This window comes from Elephantulus edwardii, unplaced genomic scaffold, assembly GCF_000299155.1.
Source record: "Elephantulus edwardii isolate Elephantulus edwardi_28Jun2011 unplaced genomic scaffold, EleEdw1.0 scaffold00061, whole genome shotgun sequence".
In the NCBI taxonomy this organism is placed as follows: domain Eukaryota; kingdom Metazoa; phylum Chordata; class Mammalia; order Macroscelidea; family Macroscelididae; genus Elephantulus; species Elephantulus edwardii.
The window spans coordinates 16,191,513-16,208,404 of record NW_006399811.1 but is presented as its reverse complement, the minus strand read 5'-3'; the positions used below and the strand labels follow the sequence as shown (position 1 = coordinate 16,208,404).

At 42.5% G+C, this 16,892-nt stretch overlaps 1 protein-coding gene across 1 annotated transcript in view; it reads left to right on the top strand.

Annotated features, from left to right (window-relative positions):
* Nucleotides 1-1,449: 1,449 nt before the first annotated feature.
* The window catches only part of COLGALT2 (collagen beta(1-O)galactosyltransferase 2), a 202,984-nt gene continuing 187,541 nt past the window's right edge, over nucleotides 1,450-16,892 (top strand). Inside the window, exon 1 of the mRNA XM_006887759.1 lies at nucleotides 1,450-1,739. Coding sequence (XP_006887821.1) covers nucleotides 1,477-1,739 — 263 coding nt within the window. The 5' untranslated portion in view covers nucleotides 1,450-1,476. The remainder of the gene's footprint in view (nucleotides 1,740-16,892) is intronic.

Below are 16,892 nucleotides of genomic sequence, written 5' to 3'. Positions count from 1 at the left end.
GGCTGTTGATGAGTCTTCCTCCAATCCTGATGCCACATTCCTCTTCATATAGTCCAGCTTCTTGAATGATTTTCTCAGTTTACAGATGAAATAGGAATGGAGAAAGGATACGTACGTCTCTGATGCATGCCACTCTTGATTTTAAATAATATAGTGTTCCCTTTCTTTGTTTGTATAGCAGCTTCTTGGTCTAGGAATAATAAGTTGTTGTGTGTTTGCGTTTTTTAAAATTACTGAATATTTTTAAAATTTTATAATGGTTTATATACAAAACTTGGATATATTGTTTCATTTATATACATTGTGTTTCATGCATTCTTCGGTTCACACTGTGTTTCACAGTCTCATTCCTATACATTGTATTTCATTAGGTACAGTAAGTTTTATATGAATAGAATGAAGTGTTCTGGGATTCTCATTCCTCTCAATGTCATTTTATGTGCTAACTGTATTCTTAGATCTCATCTTTTCCCTCACCTCTCTCTAGTCCTGTAAGGTAAGAATTTCCTCTCTCTTTATTACTCTGTGAATGTTTATGTTGGGTGGTTTGTTTGTTTGTTGTTTGTTGTGTTTTTTTTTTCATGAGTTTAGAAATTACTTTAGGTCTTTAATAGAAGAGGAAAACGACTAAGATTCTTCTTTTACACACCATCCTGTCTGGAAGCTCAGGACCCCATGTTAGCAGATAGATGAGGATGGGGTCCAGACCACTGCCGTGCATGGGATTTTCATTTTCAGGTATTCGATCTAAAATATTCTGATTCATTCCAACTTAGAGTTATTTCAGGTAAACTAAGTTAAGAATGAATTTAAAGTTGAGTTATGCCATTATGAGAGTTAAAAGTCTCTCACAGTCATGGCTCGTTGGGGTGACTTTCCATTGGGAACACTACCCATTTAGTCAATAGGTGCATTATGAAAAGGTGGTTACATTGCATCACTGTGAAGGACTTTAAGACTGTGGTTTGCAAAAGCAGAATAAATTTTCTTGAGGCTGCACTGTTATGTACACACGCGCGCGCACACACACACATTCACACGCCTATTGGCAGACAGGGCCACACCTCACAGCTCTGGGAAAAGCCACAGACCTCAGCTGTACAAGCTGCGCCTGGACTAGAGGAACTTTCCGCAGCGCAGGGCTCAGGACAAACAACCCCATAGACACCACTGTCTAGGGCCTGAGCCACAACCTCGGGCTGGCGGCGGCAGGACAGGTTCGCGGTGCGCACCGGCGTCAGGGCCTGGGCAGTGCCGCGGCGGCTGCAGCAAGAGGATCCCCCGAGCTCCGGTGGCTGGGTGTGCGCGCCGGCCGGCCGGGCTCCCCGTCTCCGCCCCTCGCAGAGGGCCTCGCTCTCCGGAGCAGCGGGAGCCGCCGCGCACGCCAGCCCCTCCCCGGCCGTCCGGGCCGCTGCCGGGGACGCCCTGCTCCGCACTCCCGGCCGCACCTCACCGCCGCCCGCCCCGGCCCGGAACATGGCTGCGCGTCTCGGCGCCACCTTCATCTGGACGCTGCTGCTTCTCTTGTCCAGTCTGTTCCTTGGTGACTGCGGGACGCGCTTTGTCGCCGAGCCGGACTCGGAGGACGACCAAGAGGAGGCGGTGGTTTTCCCCGAGTCGCCGACGCAGAGACCCACGGTGCTCGTGGCCATCCTCGCTCGCAACGCTGCGCACACGCTGCCTCACTTTCTCGGCTGCCTGGAGCGGCTGGACTACCCCAAGGGCAGGATGGCCATCTGGTGAGCGCGCGGGCGACGGGCCCGGGCGGTCGCGGAGGGAGGCGAGAGCCGCCAGGCGAGTGCGGACCGCGGGTGCGCACACCCCTCGCCGCCGGGGCTGAGCCAGGTCGGGGCGCCTTTCGCGGGAGGGCACGGGGTACGGCGCCCGACGAACCCGTGAAACATACTCGAGCGAGCACAGGTCCAGGGCGCGCGGGGCAATCAGGTTGGCAAAGGACGCGCGGGTCTGAGTGAGACCCTGAGATGCTAATGGAGTTAACCATACTGCCTTCGCTTGTGTAGTTGTTGTGGATATTGGATTGTTTCATCCCCGTCCTCTCAGAGGGCCTTTTAGAAACCCTGCCAGCGGGTTAACTTTTCTTTCTAATCTCTTAAGTTTCCTGATACCCTTACCTCTGGCGTGAGTGGGAAAAGTGTGTCCTTTGCTGCTATCCAGACACCACAAGAAACACAACTAACTGCAGCTGGCCAAGCCTATTTTTCTCAGTGACTAAGGAGGCGAATGCAAAGTGTTAAGTCTGGGTTTCGCAGTACCACTAGTGGCTCTGAAACTGAAGAAGCAGCTCCTGGCACCTCCTAAAATGTGAGAGTGAAGCGGACCAGGGGTAGGGTCTGCCCAAAAGCTCACACCACTGTGGGTTGTGCCTCCTCTGTGCTCCAGGCTGAAAGGAGGCTGGCGCATCCTTGGGGAGAAGCATATTTCCAGCAGTAGGTGCAGTCCACGCAGAGTGTCTGCGTCCTGAGGCGCAGCAGAGCCTTGCTCCAGAAGTTAGGCTTAAGTTTTTATTGCCCGTATGGATGGAGCCTGGGACATGGGGCCTGTGTTTGCCACAGGGAAGGCCAAGGAGTCAGTGGAGATGACTACTCACCCCATCAGAAAAGTTAACTCAGTCCCATTCTATAACTCAAGTATCTCAGGGTGAGAAGTTAACTGCCAAATGAAGTGAATTACTAAGAGGCACATGCTGGAGGTGGATGTCAGGTACCTGGGAGGTGGTCTGTCAGGTACGTGGACAAGAGGGCTCTCTAGTCCCTAGAGGTAGGCAGGGCCCAAATCACTTTGGGCCAGTTTCTATCTTGTATCAATAAAGGGAGGACAAGAGTAATTCCACCTCAAGGGTTGGGCAAACCAGAGGGAAGGAAAGCAGAAAGCAGCAGCTGGAATTGGTAAACGCAGAGGTACCTGGTCAGAGGTGCAGAGGTGAGAAAGCAAACATAGCTCTGTGCTCCACACTGCTTTACTATACACGCGGCTATACGTGACTGCCGCCACGGAGAAGGGCACATTATGTGGAAAGGAGCGTCAGTGTAACCAGGTTTTAAACCAGAGGAAGGATTCTTTTTTTTTTTTTAACCACTTCTGTACCAAATTCTGGGAGCTCTGGTGGTTTTTAGAGTTAAGGATTTTCCCTGCCAACTCAAAGTCTCCCTGTTGAAACCCACCATTTGCCCTGCAGGAGAAAAATGGGTAATCTACTGTGCAGTTTACTGCCTCTGGAACCTGGAGGATGTAGCTTAAACAAAATTCATTCCTCTTGGTTTACTTTCCAAAGGAGATAAAAAAAACAAAACAAAACAAAACCCAACCCAAAAAAAGCCCAAACCTTGATGCACTATTGAAAGAGCATTGACATTGTTCTGTGCCCTCTTTTTCTCCTTGTCTCCCATTGCTGGTGGAGTCAGAACCAACGTAAAGCTGACCCTCCCAGGGGTTTCAGAGGCTGCAAGTCACACAGGAAAAAATTGTCCATCTTTCTCCTGTGGAGCAGCTGGTGAATTTGAGCCTTTTGGCTGGCACTGCAACTCCTGACCCACTAGTGACTTATTGTACAGAAAAACTATATATACACTGCTGAAGTGAGTGGGTTTGTATGTGTGTGTGTGTTGTATCATCCCCATAGTATTTGTTTGAACCCATTATTGCAATCACTGTGACAATCCATCTACTGAGCATCTTCCTCTTTTTATCTGATCTACTAAAGTTCATCACCTCCTCCTCCACGGACTTGTCCCTCCTGATAACAGGCCAGAGTACTTAAGAGGAAGTCTCACTAGCCTTTCCATCAAGGAGTATCTTAGCTGCACTTCAAAGACAGAATTTTTTGTCTTTCTGGAAGCCTATTCAGCCTTAAAGAACATTAAAATCAATATAGGAAATTAGCTTGGAGAGAGAGGAATAAAGCAGGTTCCTGGTATAAGGTTTGCTATTTGTTTTAAGTTCCTTTACTTATCATACAGTAAATTTTAAACAGGGATATAAGACTTATTTTACAAATGAAGAAACTGAAACTTGGATAATATCAATAACTCATATATAGTCACAGAATTAATGTTAAAACTGGAGTCTGAGATTAAGTGTTTCCCTAAAGACCATCCCCCAAAAAATGATGTTAATGAGTACATGATAGAAGCAAATTTTGTATAAACCTGTAAGGTACATAAAAAGGCTTGGTTGTCTGTCATTAACTAAATATTAACATATGATTTGGGGCCATCATTTAGAATCCATAAACGTAAGCTTCTTCAGCAGTAAACTGAGACAGTAGAATAATGATTTCAAAAGAGGTTTTAAAAAACTTTTTCAATTCCAGATATTATGTAATGTGATCAGAATCAACTAGCAGTGAATATGTATCCTGAATCTCCAGATAGTGTAAAAGCAGGTGTTTTCTTTAGATGGGTCATGTTTTATTTCTGCATAAACTTTTGAATCTGTGCATAAACTTTTGAATTTGTTTTCCTTTACTCTCATTCATGTTCTAGTCAGTTGTCAGACAACTGTACCTCATATTTTACTGCCATGGTTGAAATGTTAAGGAAGAAGCTCTAGACTTGGATAAGATCTCAGGAAACATCTACCTTAGCCACTGAAGATTCTTCCATGGGAAATCTAGATTCCAGCCTAGAAAGTCTTCAGTATGTTAAGTGGGAGCAGTTCAATAGTCGAGATATTTTTCTTTTGAATATTTTTGACTGCTGATGTTGAACTTCTCCAAAGATTTCTTCCATAGTTGAGTCATAGGCATTACTAAAAAATTTTCAAGAATTTGTGAAATACTATCTAGCATGGGTAAATCTACAATAAATTATGCTGAATAGCATAAATCAATTTTAATATGTTGTTAGGTGTCGTCAAGTTGATGACAACTCATATGGACCCTCTGAACAGCAGATCTGATTAAACCTTGCCCTAGCCTGTGCCATCCATGCTCAAGCTCAGTGAGACAGTCACTGTGACGATCCATTTCATTGAGTGTCTTCCTAGCTTTTTTTGGTTTTTTTTTTTTTGGTCTTCCTATCTTTGGCTCAGCTTCAACTTTTCCCAGCATGATGTCCTTTTCCAAGGACTGGCCCCTTCTAACGACATGCCCAAAGTATTTGAGATGAAGTTTCACTATCCTTGCCTTTAAGAAGCACCCTGGTTGTATTTCCTCCAAGACAGATTTGTTTGTTTTCTGGCAGTTCATGGAGTATTCAGTACTCTGCCAACACTACAAATTCAAAGGCATTGATTCTTCTTTGGTCTTCCTTATTCATTATCAAACTTTCAGATGCATATGAAGCAATTGACAATAACATGGTTTGTATCAAGTGCACTTTTTTTTTAATTTTTATTTTGTGTGCATGTACTGTCAAATCAGATCTGACTGGTACAGGAGGATATTGTGCCTCCTTCTCCGGCAGAGCATCTGGTGGATTCAAACCGTGTTCCTCTGGGATTGCAGTGCAGCTTCTTGCCACTAGGCCACCAGAGCTCCCCTCAAGTGCACTTTTGTCCTTAAAGATGGGAGTAGGTGTGTCAGAGTCAGTGAGACTGGCTAAGGATAAAGCTGACTTAAGTGCTGTTGTACATAGGGTTGCATCGAGTTGCAGTCGACTCGATGGTATATAACAACAACAAAAACATATGAATACAAAAAGTTCAGGAAAAGTTTATACACAGAATCAGTTTTGGAGGGTTAATGGGCATGAGAACGGAGGGAGATGGGAGTAAAAATAGATAATTTAACAGGTAATTTGGGTAAAAGACCAAGCAACATAAAAAATACCACATACAAATGCACACACACTCCTCTAATTTGACACACTTCATGAACTTGGAGAAATAATGATATTTATGGGAAGGCGTTAGGTCTCTTGGTTCATAGAGTCGCTATGAGTTGTACTTGACTTGGCAATCAACAACAACAACATGGTATAAAGAGCTAATATAGAAATAATGGGAGTTCTTGCTGCACTTTGATTTATTGCCCAGGATTCTCCAAGGCTTCTTAGAATGTAAATTAACTTTTAAGGAAGGAAGGATAGCCAGAATGCACCTTAGATATAGAGATGGAGAGACTTCATGTCATGCAGTTTGGACATGTGAACAGAAGACCAATGACTGAGTTACGTTATCATTTTGATAGGGTATTATGGTTATCACAAAAGTCCAGAATTAAGGCTGCATAGTGGAGTGTACTCAGGGTGGGGAGGGGGTGCTGCGGGGGGATTGTATACCAATGAAAGAATTTTTCTTTTACTTTTCAAAGAGAGAAGCCAACTGGGGTACGGGAGGGCTGGGCAGAGAGAAAAGTGCAACAATGAATGGATGGAAATCCAGTATCTTTGTAAATGTTCATTAAAATGAATAAATAAAAAAAGGAGAAAGCCATACAACAAGATGGATTTTCACAGAGGCTACAATAGCAAGCTCAAATCTAGCAATTCTTATTAGGATTGCACAGGACTGTGTTTTGAGTCTGAACTGACTTGAAGGAATCTGACAGCACAGCAGTCATTCTGTAAAATGACTCTTGGTGGCAGAGTGGTTAAGTGCTTGGCTATTAGCCAAAACCAGTGACTCAAACCTAGCAGTCAGTCCAGGGTAGATAAGTGTACAGTCTGCTTCCATGCAGAGTACAACCGCAAAAACTCCATGGAATGTAGCTTTATCCTGAAGGGTCCCTATAAATTGGAGTCTATGCAACAGCAAGCGGTGCAAATGTCATTCTGTAAAGAAATGAGATGGTCTGTATTTCATAGGGGGATGATAGCATCTGAAATAATTGACTTGCTCGAGATTAAATTTATGCTATCAATTCCAAAATTATTAGTAATTAGAGTTTATACTTTTTCAGAGCAGTTTCCATTCATTTTCTGGTTTAAACCTCATAATAAATCTTATCACGTATGTTGTTGTTATTGTTGATTGCTGTCAAGTAAAGCTTGACTCATAGCCCTTCTATGAATAAAGGGCCTGAAGCCTTTATATAACAGTTATCATTTACCAAAATTCATAGAGTTTCCTTCCGGAGGCGTGTTTAAGAAATAGATGCCAGGGCAGAGTGGTCATGCTATGCCCTTAATGATTCTTTTGCTTAGTTCTTATTTTTTTTTTTTCTCTTCTCTTGATTCTTTTGTAAGAACCAAGCATTATGACAAATTCAGGCTGAAAATGTTGAGTAAGAGGAAGATCCTGACAGGTGGACCATTTTATTGTGCAGCTGAAGGTGATCAGGGTTTGAGGGTGCACCAAGATAGCTTCTTAAATCTGAGTTCAGTAGTTGTGTGTTCATGGAAGGCTTCCTGAAGGGTTCACACTTGGTTTGATCAGAGCTTTGATGGCTGAGTGGATATCAGTGAAAACATAAAAAATAAAATACCAAAAAGACATAACAGCAAGGCAAAAAAAAAAAAAAAAAAAAAGGAAGAAAAAGAAATGGGGCAGGAGGAAAGCACTGAGACATTTACCAGAAATATTGAGTGCAAGAGGTTAAAACAGTGATGTTACTAGGCTTGGTGTCACTGAGGACAGTAACTCATGGTGACACCCCTCGTGTGCTCCTTCTCCCATACCAGATACTACAGAATTCTTCATAATATGTATTATTCATTTTAATCACAGAAAATATGTAATACATGTGATTGTACATTACTTAAATGTAATAGTTCTTAAAAAAAATCTCGTTGCCTTCAAGTCAAACCAATTCATAAGTGACCCTCCAGCTGGTTTTCAGAGGTGGTAAACCTTTCTTGTTCAAAGCTGCTGGTAGATTTGAACCTCCAGAGAGATACAGCCTTTGGGTTAACAGCACAACTCCCTGCAGACTGGGTCACCAGAACTCCCCAGCAATTCTTAGTTTATATGAATTGTTGTTATGTGCCATTGAGTTTCTTGTGGCTCATAGCGACCCTATATACAACAGCCCTAAACCCTGTTCTACCCCTTGTCCATCTTATTGTCTATGACACGCCTATTCCCACTACCCCAGTGACTGAATCAATCCACCTCATAGAGGGTTTTCCTTTCCTGCGCTGTTCCTCCACCCTCCCAACCATGACGTCCCTCTCCAAGGACTGGTTCCTCCTTGCAACATGTCCAGAGTACATCAGACGAAGCTTTAGAATCCTTGCCTCCAAGGAGCAGCCTGGCTTCTCCCTCTCCAGGATGAACTTGTTTATTCTCCTAGCAGTCCATGGTACATTCAGTACTCTTCTCCAGCACCACAGCTCAAAGGCATCAACTCTCCTTCTGTCATCCCTAGTCATTGTCCCTCTCTCTGATGCATAGCAAGTAATTGCAAGAAAATAATTGTGTCAAATCATCCTTCATTGAGTTACAGCATTGCTAGCTACATTATTAGTAGTTGAGTGGAAGCCTTACAAAAATTTCCTCCTTTTTCTTTGTTTCTACTTTATTCACAAAGAAGAGGTCATAAATACTACTTGTCACAACAGTGCAGTTAAAACAATAGATAGTTTGACAAAATCAACAACTGTAAAAGCACTGGCACCAATGAAATTCCATGATTCTTTGTCATTAGATAGATTATATTCTGACCCGTAACTGGGTATTAATGATTCTGACCAGAGCTCATTAGAAGGTTCAAAAAGGGAATGAACATAAATTTTAAGCATTGTGTACATGTTAATAAATGTAATCTAGGTTTGCAAAAATGTTTTGTTGTTATAACTAACTGAAGTATCCAACTGGACAGTTACACCTCATAACCTTCCAAGCCAAACCCTCATGTAGTGCCCAAAGAGAAAGCAGTTGGTCCACAAGGGCCCTGTAGCACAATGTTGCTTTTCTACAGACTACAAGGAATTGTTAACCCCTTTTTACCTAGTGAAGTTTGGGGGGCTGTGCAGGAGGAGTGTGAACCAGGTATGTGGATCACAGGTACCATTTGTCTATAAACTTTGCATAAAGTGCTTCAGTACAAATTTATTATTTTCAATAAAAATAATATTTTAGTTATAACAACAAAAACAATTTTGTGCTGGCTTTGCAGTGTGATGCTAAGTCAGCTTAGCAACTCAATTTTTAAGAAGATGGGCAAGGAGAAACTATCCCAGCTGCTTTTGAGCCTGTTAAAATCCATGGCAACTGCACTGTTACAGCGAAGCAACTTGCATGAGGTCCCTCAAAGCTGTACCATGTGAAGCTGAGGTACCTTCCCCATCTTCTTAAAAACTGACTCGCTAAGCTGACTTAGCATCACACAGCAAAACCAGCACACACTGCTGTAGAACATGGTTGTGAAGCCTACGGAATTTTTGAAAACAGAACCATGTACATAATCGAGGTTGCTAGCTTCCGTCTGACCTTAACTCTCTCTGTAACTCACTTTATTCCCTCTTCACTGAAAGTTCCGGACCAGACCTGCCCCGCACACATGGGTGAGATGAGTAACAACAAATTGAGGTGAACTGTTTTTCTATCAGAGAATGAGTACTGTTACCTCAGCTTCAGGTTTATTCAGAATCAGCTGAATTACATTGTTGTTCTTAAGTGCTTTTGAGTTGGAACTGACTCATGGCTGACCCTCCAGCAGGTTTTCAGAAGCTGTAAATCGGAAGATAGGAGATTGCTTATCTTTTCAAACCGATTGCCTTTGGGTTGACAGTGTAATTCATTACATCTAGGTCAACAGAGCGCACTAGGTTGAATTAAGAAAATTTAATATTGTACAGATATTTGACTAGGAAAAAGAACATGTTTTTACATTTCCGTGTCCAATCTCAAAACCCCTCAAATAGTGATTCACCATCATATATCATAATAATGTAGATCCAGTAAGGAAAATATGCTTTGTGCTGTAATTGAAACCTGTAAAGTGGCTGAGTTGAGAATCACTGCTGTGCAGAAATGGAGGATTCTTAGGGTTCTGAAACCCTGGGCCAAGCAGCAGCAGGGCGTTTTCTGGGTTCTTTTTACTTTAGTGGCGCCATGGACCAGTAACCTCAGCAACTGGGGGAAGCTGACTTCATCTCCTTTCTCAACCCTGTGATTAAGGGGTCAAGGCCAAGTATCCAGGATAATGAAAAATGGAGCAGGGCACGAGGAGAAACATTTGGACTGAGAGACATGTAGAGTCTGCCCAGCACTACATGTGGGAAGACAGGATGGGATTCCCAGAGATTATCGAGCCGTCCAGGCGGCTGCTCCATGTAATTACAAGACCAAGTGGGCATTTCCTTTGGTAGAGTTTTAAAAAGCAATATACCAAACTAGGAACCATTTTATGACATTTTAAAAAGAGATGCATTTGTGTTTTCGTGCACACAAATATTCATGAGCTTCTGCTGGTTCTGGGGTGCAGGCCCCCCCACTTTTTCACAACTTCATCTCTGTAGTGTTTGAGGATTAGCTTGAAAGTATCTAACTGGTTTAATGCCCAACCAGTAGCATGTAGGTGAATACTTAACATGACACACTCATATAAGTATGTATATAAAATGTTTCAAACTGCAGTAGATCATAGCTTTCAATGCCAGAGCTAAGAATGATGTCATATTTACCATGCAATCTTGGCATCAAACTGTAGACGCTATCCTTATAAAGAGTTCTGGTGGCCTCATGGTAAAGAATTGCACTGCCAACATAAAAGTACCTAGTTTGAATTCACCAGTTGCTCCAAGGGAGAAAGATAAAGATTGGTGGAAGGAGTTTGACTAAAGCTACAACTCAGCACTCCGGTGCCATCATGAGCACACCAGTGAATCTCGCTAAGACATAGCCTCTTCATCTGAAAGATGACTAATAATCACGGTTGCCCCAAAGAGTTAGTGCAAATAGTATACAATGTAGATGCACTGTTTTCTACATAACTCAATTCCAAACCAAAGCACAGTGCTGTCGAGTGGATTCTAAGGGTTGACCTGTCTAGAAGATTTCCAAGCTATAAATCTTTATGGAAGCAGATTGCCTCCACTCTCTTCTGCTGATGGATTCAAACCACCAACCTTTTGGTTAGCAGATGAGTGCTTTAATCAACGTGCCACTGGGATTTCTTCAGCTTAAAAAACTACTACAGAGAAATGGTGCTTGTCATTTTTTTTCATCATTTATTTTCTGTCCTATCTACTTTTCTCTTACCAAACAAAGTGAGATTTCCCCCCTTTCCTTTTCTTTCTCCCCCCCCCAATTAAATAAAATAAAAATGAATTTCACTTATTTTCCTGTTTTGGGAGAAAAAAATTAACAGTACTGTTTTCATCAGCCTTTTCCGAAAGACCGTGATATATTTAAGTGCTGTGGAGAAATAGTGACCCTATGAATGAAAGACCTGAACACTTAAAATTTTCAGTGTTTCTGTACATTGATAGAGTTTCCGGAGACAAGCTATTTTGGAAGTGGATGCCACTCCTGCTTCCAAGCTTGTTTTAATCGTGGAGCTCCACCATACACTGTCCACCATGCGTGACCATTTATCACATTTGACACATCAGTGTCACAGTGTTTAGCATCACAGCAAACATGAGTTACCTCTGTACAGCAGCAAATGGATAGACCAGTTCTATACGACGTAGAAGAATGTTTGACCGAAACCAGATTAAAATCACCCACTCTGGCTTGGTAGCATCACTCTCTGTCCACTAGGCCAACAGAGCTCTCTCGTTGTTGTTGTTGTTGTTAAGTGTTGTCGAGTCATAGATAATTGACTCATAGCGACCCTATGAATGAAAGACCTGAATATATATATATATAAAACTTTCATCATATCTTCAAGTTCATAGAGTTTCTGTAGGCAAGTTTCCAGAGGCTAGCTCATTTAGTCCTGACAATAACCCAAGGCAGATGGAGAGTCTGTGACTCTTTTCATTTTACACAAGAGGAAACTGAGGCCCAGAGAATTGAAACCATTTTTCTTTGGCTACAAGGCTGGTATATAGTGGAGCCAGGGTGTGAACCCAGGAAGCTACTCTCGCAGACTGAGGACAAATGGTCTGTTTAGCATCAAGAAAGGGCAAATTAATTATAGTTTTTGCTTTTTTTTTTTTGTAAGTTTCATTTTATTAAATGTGACTGAAGCAGACACCGTGGTGATTAAAGAATTTAGCCAAAATGGCTTAGACAGACTTCTGGCCCACCAAGATTTCCAACACAACAGCTGGGTACCAAAGGATTATCTGAAGGAATGGTAGAAATGAAAGAACTTAAGTGGGTATTTTGGTACAACTTATAGAAAAGGTAAAATAAAGAGGACATGCAGGTGGCCTGGTAGTGACCACAGAGTCACCCCTGTGGCTGTGGGGAAGCCGGGCTAAAGCTTTGCTCAGCTCTCGCCACACTGTCTCCCAGGGTGTGCTTGTCAAAGAGGTACTCGGCCAGGCCCGAACCCAGGCGCCCATCGTGCACAAGTTGGTTACGTAGTCACCCAGTTGGTTGATGGATTTCACCTGCTCATCCAGGTAATGTGTCTCAATGAAGTCACACAAATGAGGGCCATTCTTGTCAGTGGCCAATTTGTGCAGTTCCAGTAGGGACTGATTCACACTTTTCTTCAAGTGTAGCGCACACTCCATTGCGTTCAGCCTGCTTTCCCAGTCATCCCGGTCTGGTTTCTTGATGTCCTGAAGGAAAATGCAGCTGCCTCCCTGGTTCTGCAGTTTCATCTGTTTCTCAGCATGTTCCCTCTCCTCGTGGGATTGGTGGAGAAAATATTTGGCAAAATTCTTCAAACCCACATCATCATGGTCGAAGTAGTAAGACATGGACAGGTAGACAGAGGAGGCATAGAGCTCCAGGTTGATCTGGCGGTTAATGGCCGCCTCCGAGTCCTGGTTGTAGTTCTGGCGCACCTGAGAAGGGGACGGCGGAGAGGCGGCGGCTGCGCGGCGCTGGAGGGGAGGTGAGGACTTTGGGGCGTCCGGGGGTGCTGATGTGAGGAGGTGGCGGAGGACTAGCTGGAGATGACGGTGAGGGGAGACGCGGGTGAGCACCGGGTTCCGTTCAAGCACTGTTGAAGCAGGAGACCACGGTGACTCTGTGAAGACCGTCTCCTAGTTTTTGCTTTTGTCAGTTGACCCAACTCAGGAAGATAAGAGCATCAGTGTTTCTGTTGAACAAGAGTGTAGCTTATGCTCTAATGACGACTCAGTGGTTCTCTTCTGCTGTCTTGATAATTTCATCACTAAGCACTCCCTGATTACTGAGTTCACTATATTTTGGTATATTTTTATGGAAAATGAACGAGACTAAGTATGTAGGTTGTACCTAAATATGCAGGTCACTGCTGTGATTACAGTTGCATAGAAACAGGAGATAATTTATCACCTTTTGTGACTGGCAGAGCTTAGCTGGCATTGCTCAATATGTGTTACACTGTTAACCAAAACCCTGAAGCTTGAGTCCACCAGCAGCTCCATGGGAAAAGATGGATCATCTCCTCCATTAAGATTTACAGCCTTGAAACCCAGTGTAGGATTCTTATGGGTTGGAATTGGCTTGATGGCAGTAGGTTGTTAGCACTAATAAATGATTAATTCATCAGTATAAATACATACCAGAAGGCCTGGTGGAGTAGAAGTTAAACACTTACCTGCTAACCAAATGACGAGTGGTTCAAACCCACACTTACGGTTATGCCATTTGGACACCATGTTGGAAAATCACAGAGTGAGCTGTTCATGATTTTTAATTACTGGTGTTAGATTTAGATTACTCCTAAACCCAATTTTATTCCAAATTATTGGAAAAAACTCCTACCTTGCCCTCCCCTAGCCCCAGTTTGAAAACACAAGTTGGCCGAAGAGTTATGTATTTCCTTAAGGAGAAAATACAAATGACTAAGGTTGACGATTACCACAAATTGTTCACAGCGTTAGAAAGGATGACTAATGGTTCTGATTCTTCCGCACTGATTACATTCCATGAATGAGGAAATCGAGTCACAGGACAGTTAAGGAGTCTTTGACATATTCCAGGAGAGTATATGATCAATGTATGTTGGGATTAGATCAAGTATTGTAAGATTTTGAACCCTGTGTGACTATTTTAGGAGCGTTGGTGTTGCAGTATGGTTGTGTGTTGGGCTGCAAAGGTGAAAGTTGGTAGTTTGAGTCCACCATGTTTCTGAGGGAGAAAGATGGGTAATCTCCTCCCATAAAGATTTACAGCCTCAGAAACCCAGTGGGGGATCTCTGTGAGTTGGACTTGCCTTGATGGCAGTGAAGTTTGCAACAATTTTAACATTAATCATTTTATAAAACTATCCTTCCCGGGTTCCTGAACAGACACATTGTACAGTGTGTTTGGCCTCATAGATTTTTATCCCCCCGGGTCATTCTGCCCCGAATTTCTTTGTGACCGCATGTATGTGAGCATGTGCATTTTGTGCTCCTCATTTGCCTGTCCCTGTAGATTAGAGAAAGGAACAATGAAAGCTTTGTAACTGAAAGGCTGCTTGCCATGCGTTGGTCCTCTTTCCCAACACTTAAATCCACACGTGGGTCCTATCACTGTGTGGCATTGTCATCCAGTAAGTGACAGTATAGTAGGACCATTATAAGGCTTAAACGGTGAATATAGTAGGGCTGTTATTAAGCTTGTCTCTGCATCCTTCTTCAAATAACTCAACAAATATAGAAAAGTTTAAAAGAAAATTATTAATCTATAGACCATAGTATGATGTTTCATTATTTATGAAATCATAAGTATTATGCATCAAGAATTTTTAAAATATGTATCGTATATGTCTTGGCATTTTTATTCTCAAAGAAGTGACTTGTTTATTGAATTGCCCTTATGTTGTTGACATGTAAAAAACTGCTGACTTTTCAAAAATTTAAAATTCCTTAGAGTCCTGGTAGATTTATTTCATTGTCATTTGATTTTCACTCCTCTGTTTTCCTTTTTAAAATTGAAAGAGCACTGCTTGTCCATAATAAAACAATTCCAAGCAGTATGAATGGGAACAACAAAAATTAATCTCCCTTCTGCTCCATCCTACCTGCCAGGAGCAACTAGTGCTCCTTTATGTATTTTTCTAGAAATTCCATGGGCATATAGTAGTATCTCTTTTCTTTTAACACTAATATATGAGTGTTTTCTGTGTCCTGTTCTACATACATGTGATTGTAAATCAATCTAACACATGTTCTTTGCATGCTTCCTTACACTGCACACACCAAGTGGTTCGGCTCACACTCTAGCTAGCTACTCTGCACACTTTCCTAACTACACCTCTCCTGCCCTCTTACGCTTTCTCTCTAGCCCTAGAAAAATTTTACTTTTGAGCTCATAATTATTTGTTTTTAAATGAAGTGTGCTATACATCCAAACATGTGTACCTTGATAACTTTTCACAAGCTCTGGTGGGGCGGTCTGTAGTGAGTTGGGCTACTCATTCCAAGGTGGTACCTCTCAAGTGGTTCACTTTGACCAGGATCTCTACCATAGAAAGATAGGCCGTCTCTTCCTTGCAATTTACAGCCTGTGAACATCATCTGGAGGGTCAGATATGAGTCCTTTCTGAGTCAACAACAATGAGTTTGACTTTTGAAACATCCTTCTGTAACCAGCACCTAGGTCAAGAAACCTCTCTCCTGGCACGAGGGGATTTTATCACCTGCCCTCTCCTAGCCACCATCTCACCTCCATTCTCACCCTGCCACCCTTCCCTGCTCCCCACAGCAGAGCAGTTCTTCTGCCTTCTTTCCAGCAACAAGGTTGAGTTTTGTCCAGTTTTAGACTTTACATGAATGTGTTATTCTGGCCTATCTTTTCTCAGCATCATATTTGTGAGATTTGACCATATGGTTGTAAATTTCAATGTTGTTGTTATTAGGTGCTGCTTGGTTGACTTTTTGACTCATAATAAACCTCAGTTGGCAGAGCAGTACTGCCTTGTTAAGTTTTCTTAGCTGGATTCTCCATGGGGGCAGACCACCAAGTCTTCATTCGCCAAACCTGCTGGATGCATTCAAATAGCCTTTGTTTCAGTTGGCAACCTGGCACTTCATTGTTATGCCACCAGGGTTCCTTATTATATTAGATGCTGTTGTTATTTGCCATTGAGACAAATACAGTTCAGAATGAACTGATGAACAACAGATCTGAACCCCTCCCTATCGTATACCATCTTCACAATCTCTGTTATGCTCAAGCCACTATCTCAGTCCATTTTATTTAGAGAGCCTTCCTCTCTTTTTCTGATTCTCCACCTTTACAGTATGATGTTCTTTTCCAAGAATTGGCCCCTCACGACAGCATGCATAAAGTATGTGAAACTAGGTGTCAACATCCTTGCCTTCAAGGGTGCCTTCGTTGCACTTCCTTCAAGATTTGTTTGTTCTTTGAGCAGCCCATGATATTCAGGATTCTTTACCAATGCAATTCAAAGGAGTTAGTTCGTCTTTGACCATCCTTATTGATTGTTCAACTATCAGATACATAGGGAACAATACCATGGCTTAGATCATGTGCAGCTTAGTCTTCAAACTGATAGAATTTGCACTTTCAAGAGGTTTATGACAGCAGACTTTCTCCAAGTAACGTGTCTTTTGACTCCTAATTTCTACCATGGGTGTTGATTGTGGATCCAAATAAACAGAATCCTTTGCCCACTTTGATTTTTCCCCCCTCCATCTGTCATGATGTTGCATATTGGTTCAGTGATGAAGATTTTTGTTTTTTTGATATTGAGTTGTAATCTATATTGAAGGCTATAGTTTTTTATATTCTATAATAGTGTATAGTTGAGGGAACTCTGGTTTCCTAGTGATAAGAAGCTGTGCTGCCAGCCCAAAGGTTGTTCTTATGTGCCGTCGAGTTGTTTTCGACTCATAGCGACCCTATGCACAACAGCCCTAAACCCTGCTCTATCCTGCGCCAACCGCACCGCCTCTGACACACCCATCCAGATTACCCCAGTCACCGAATCA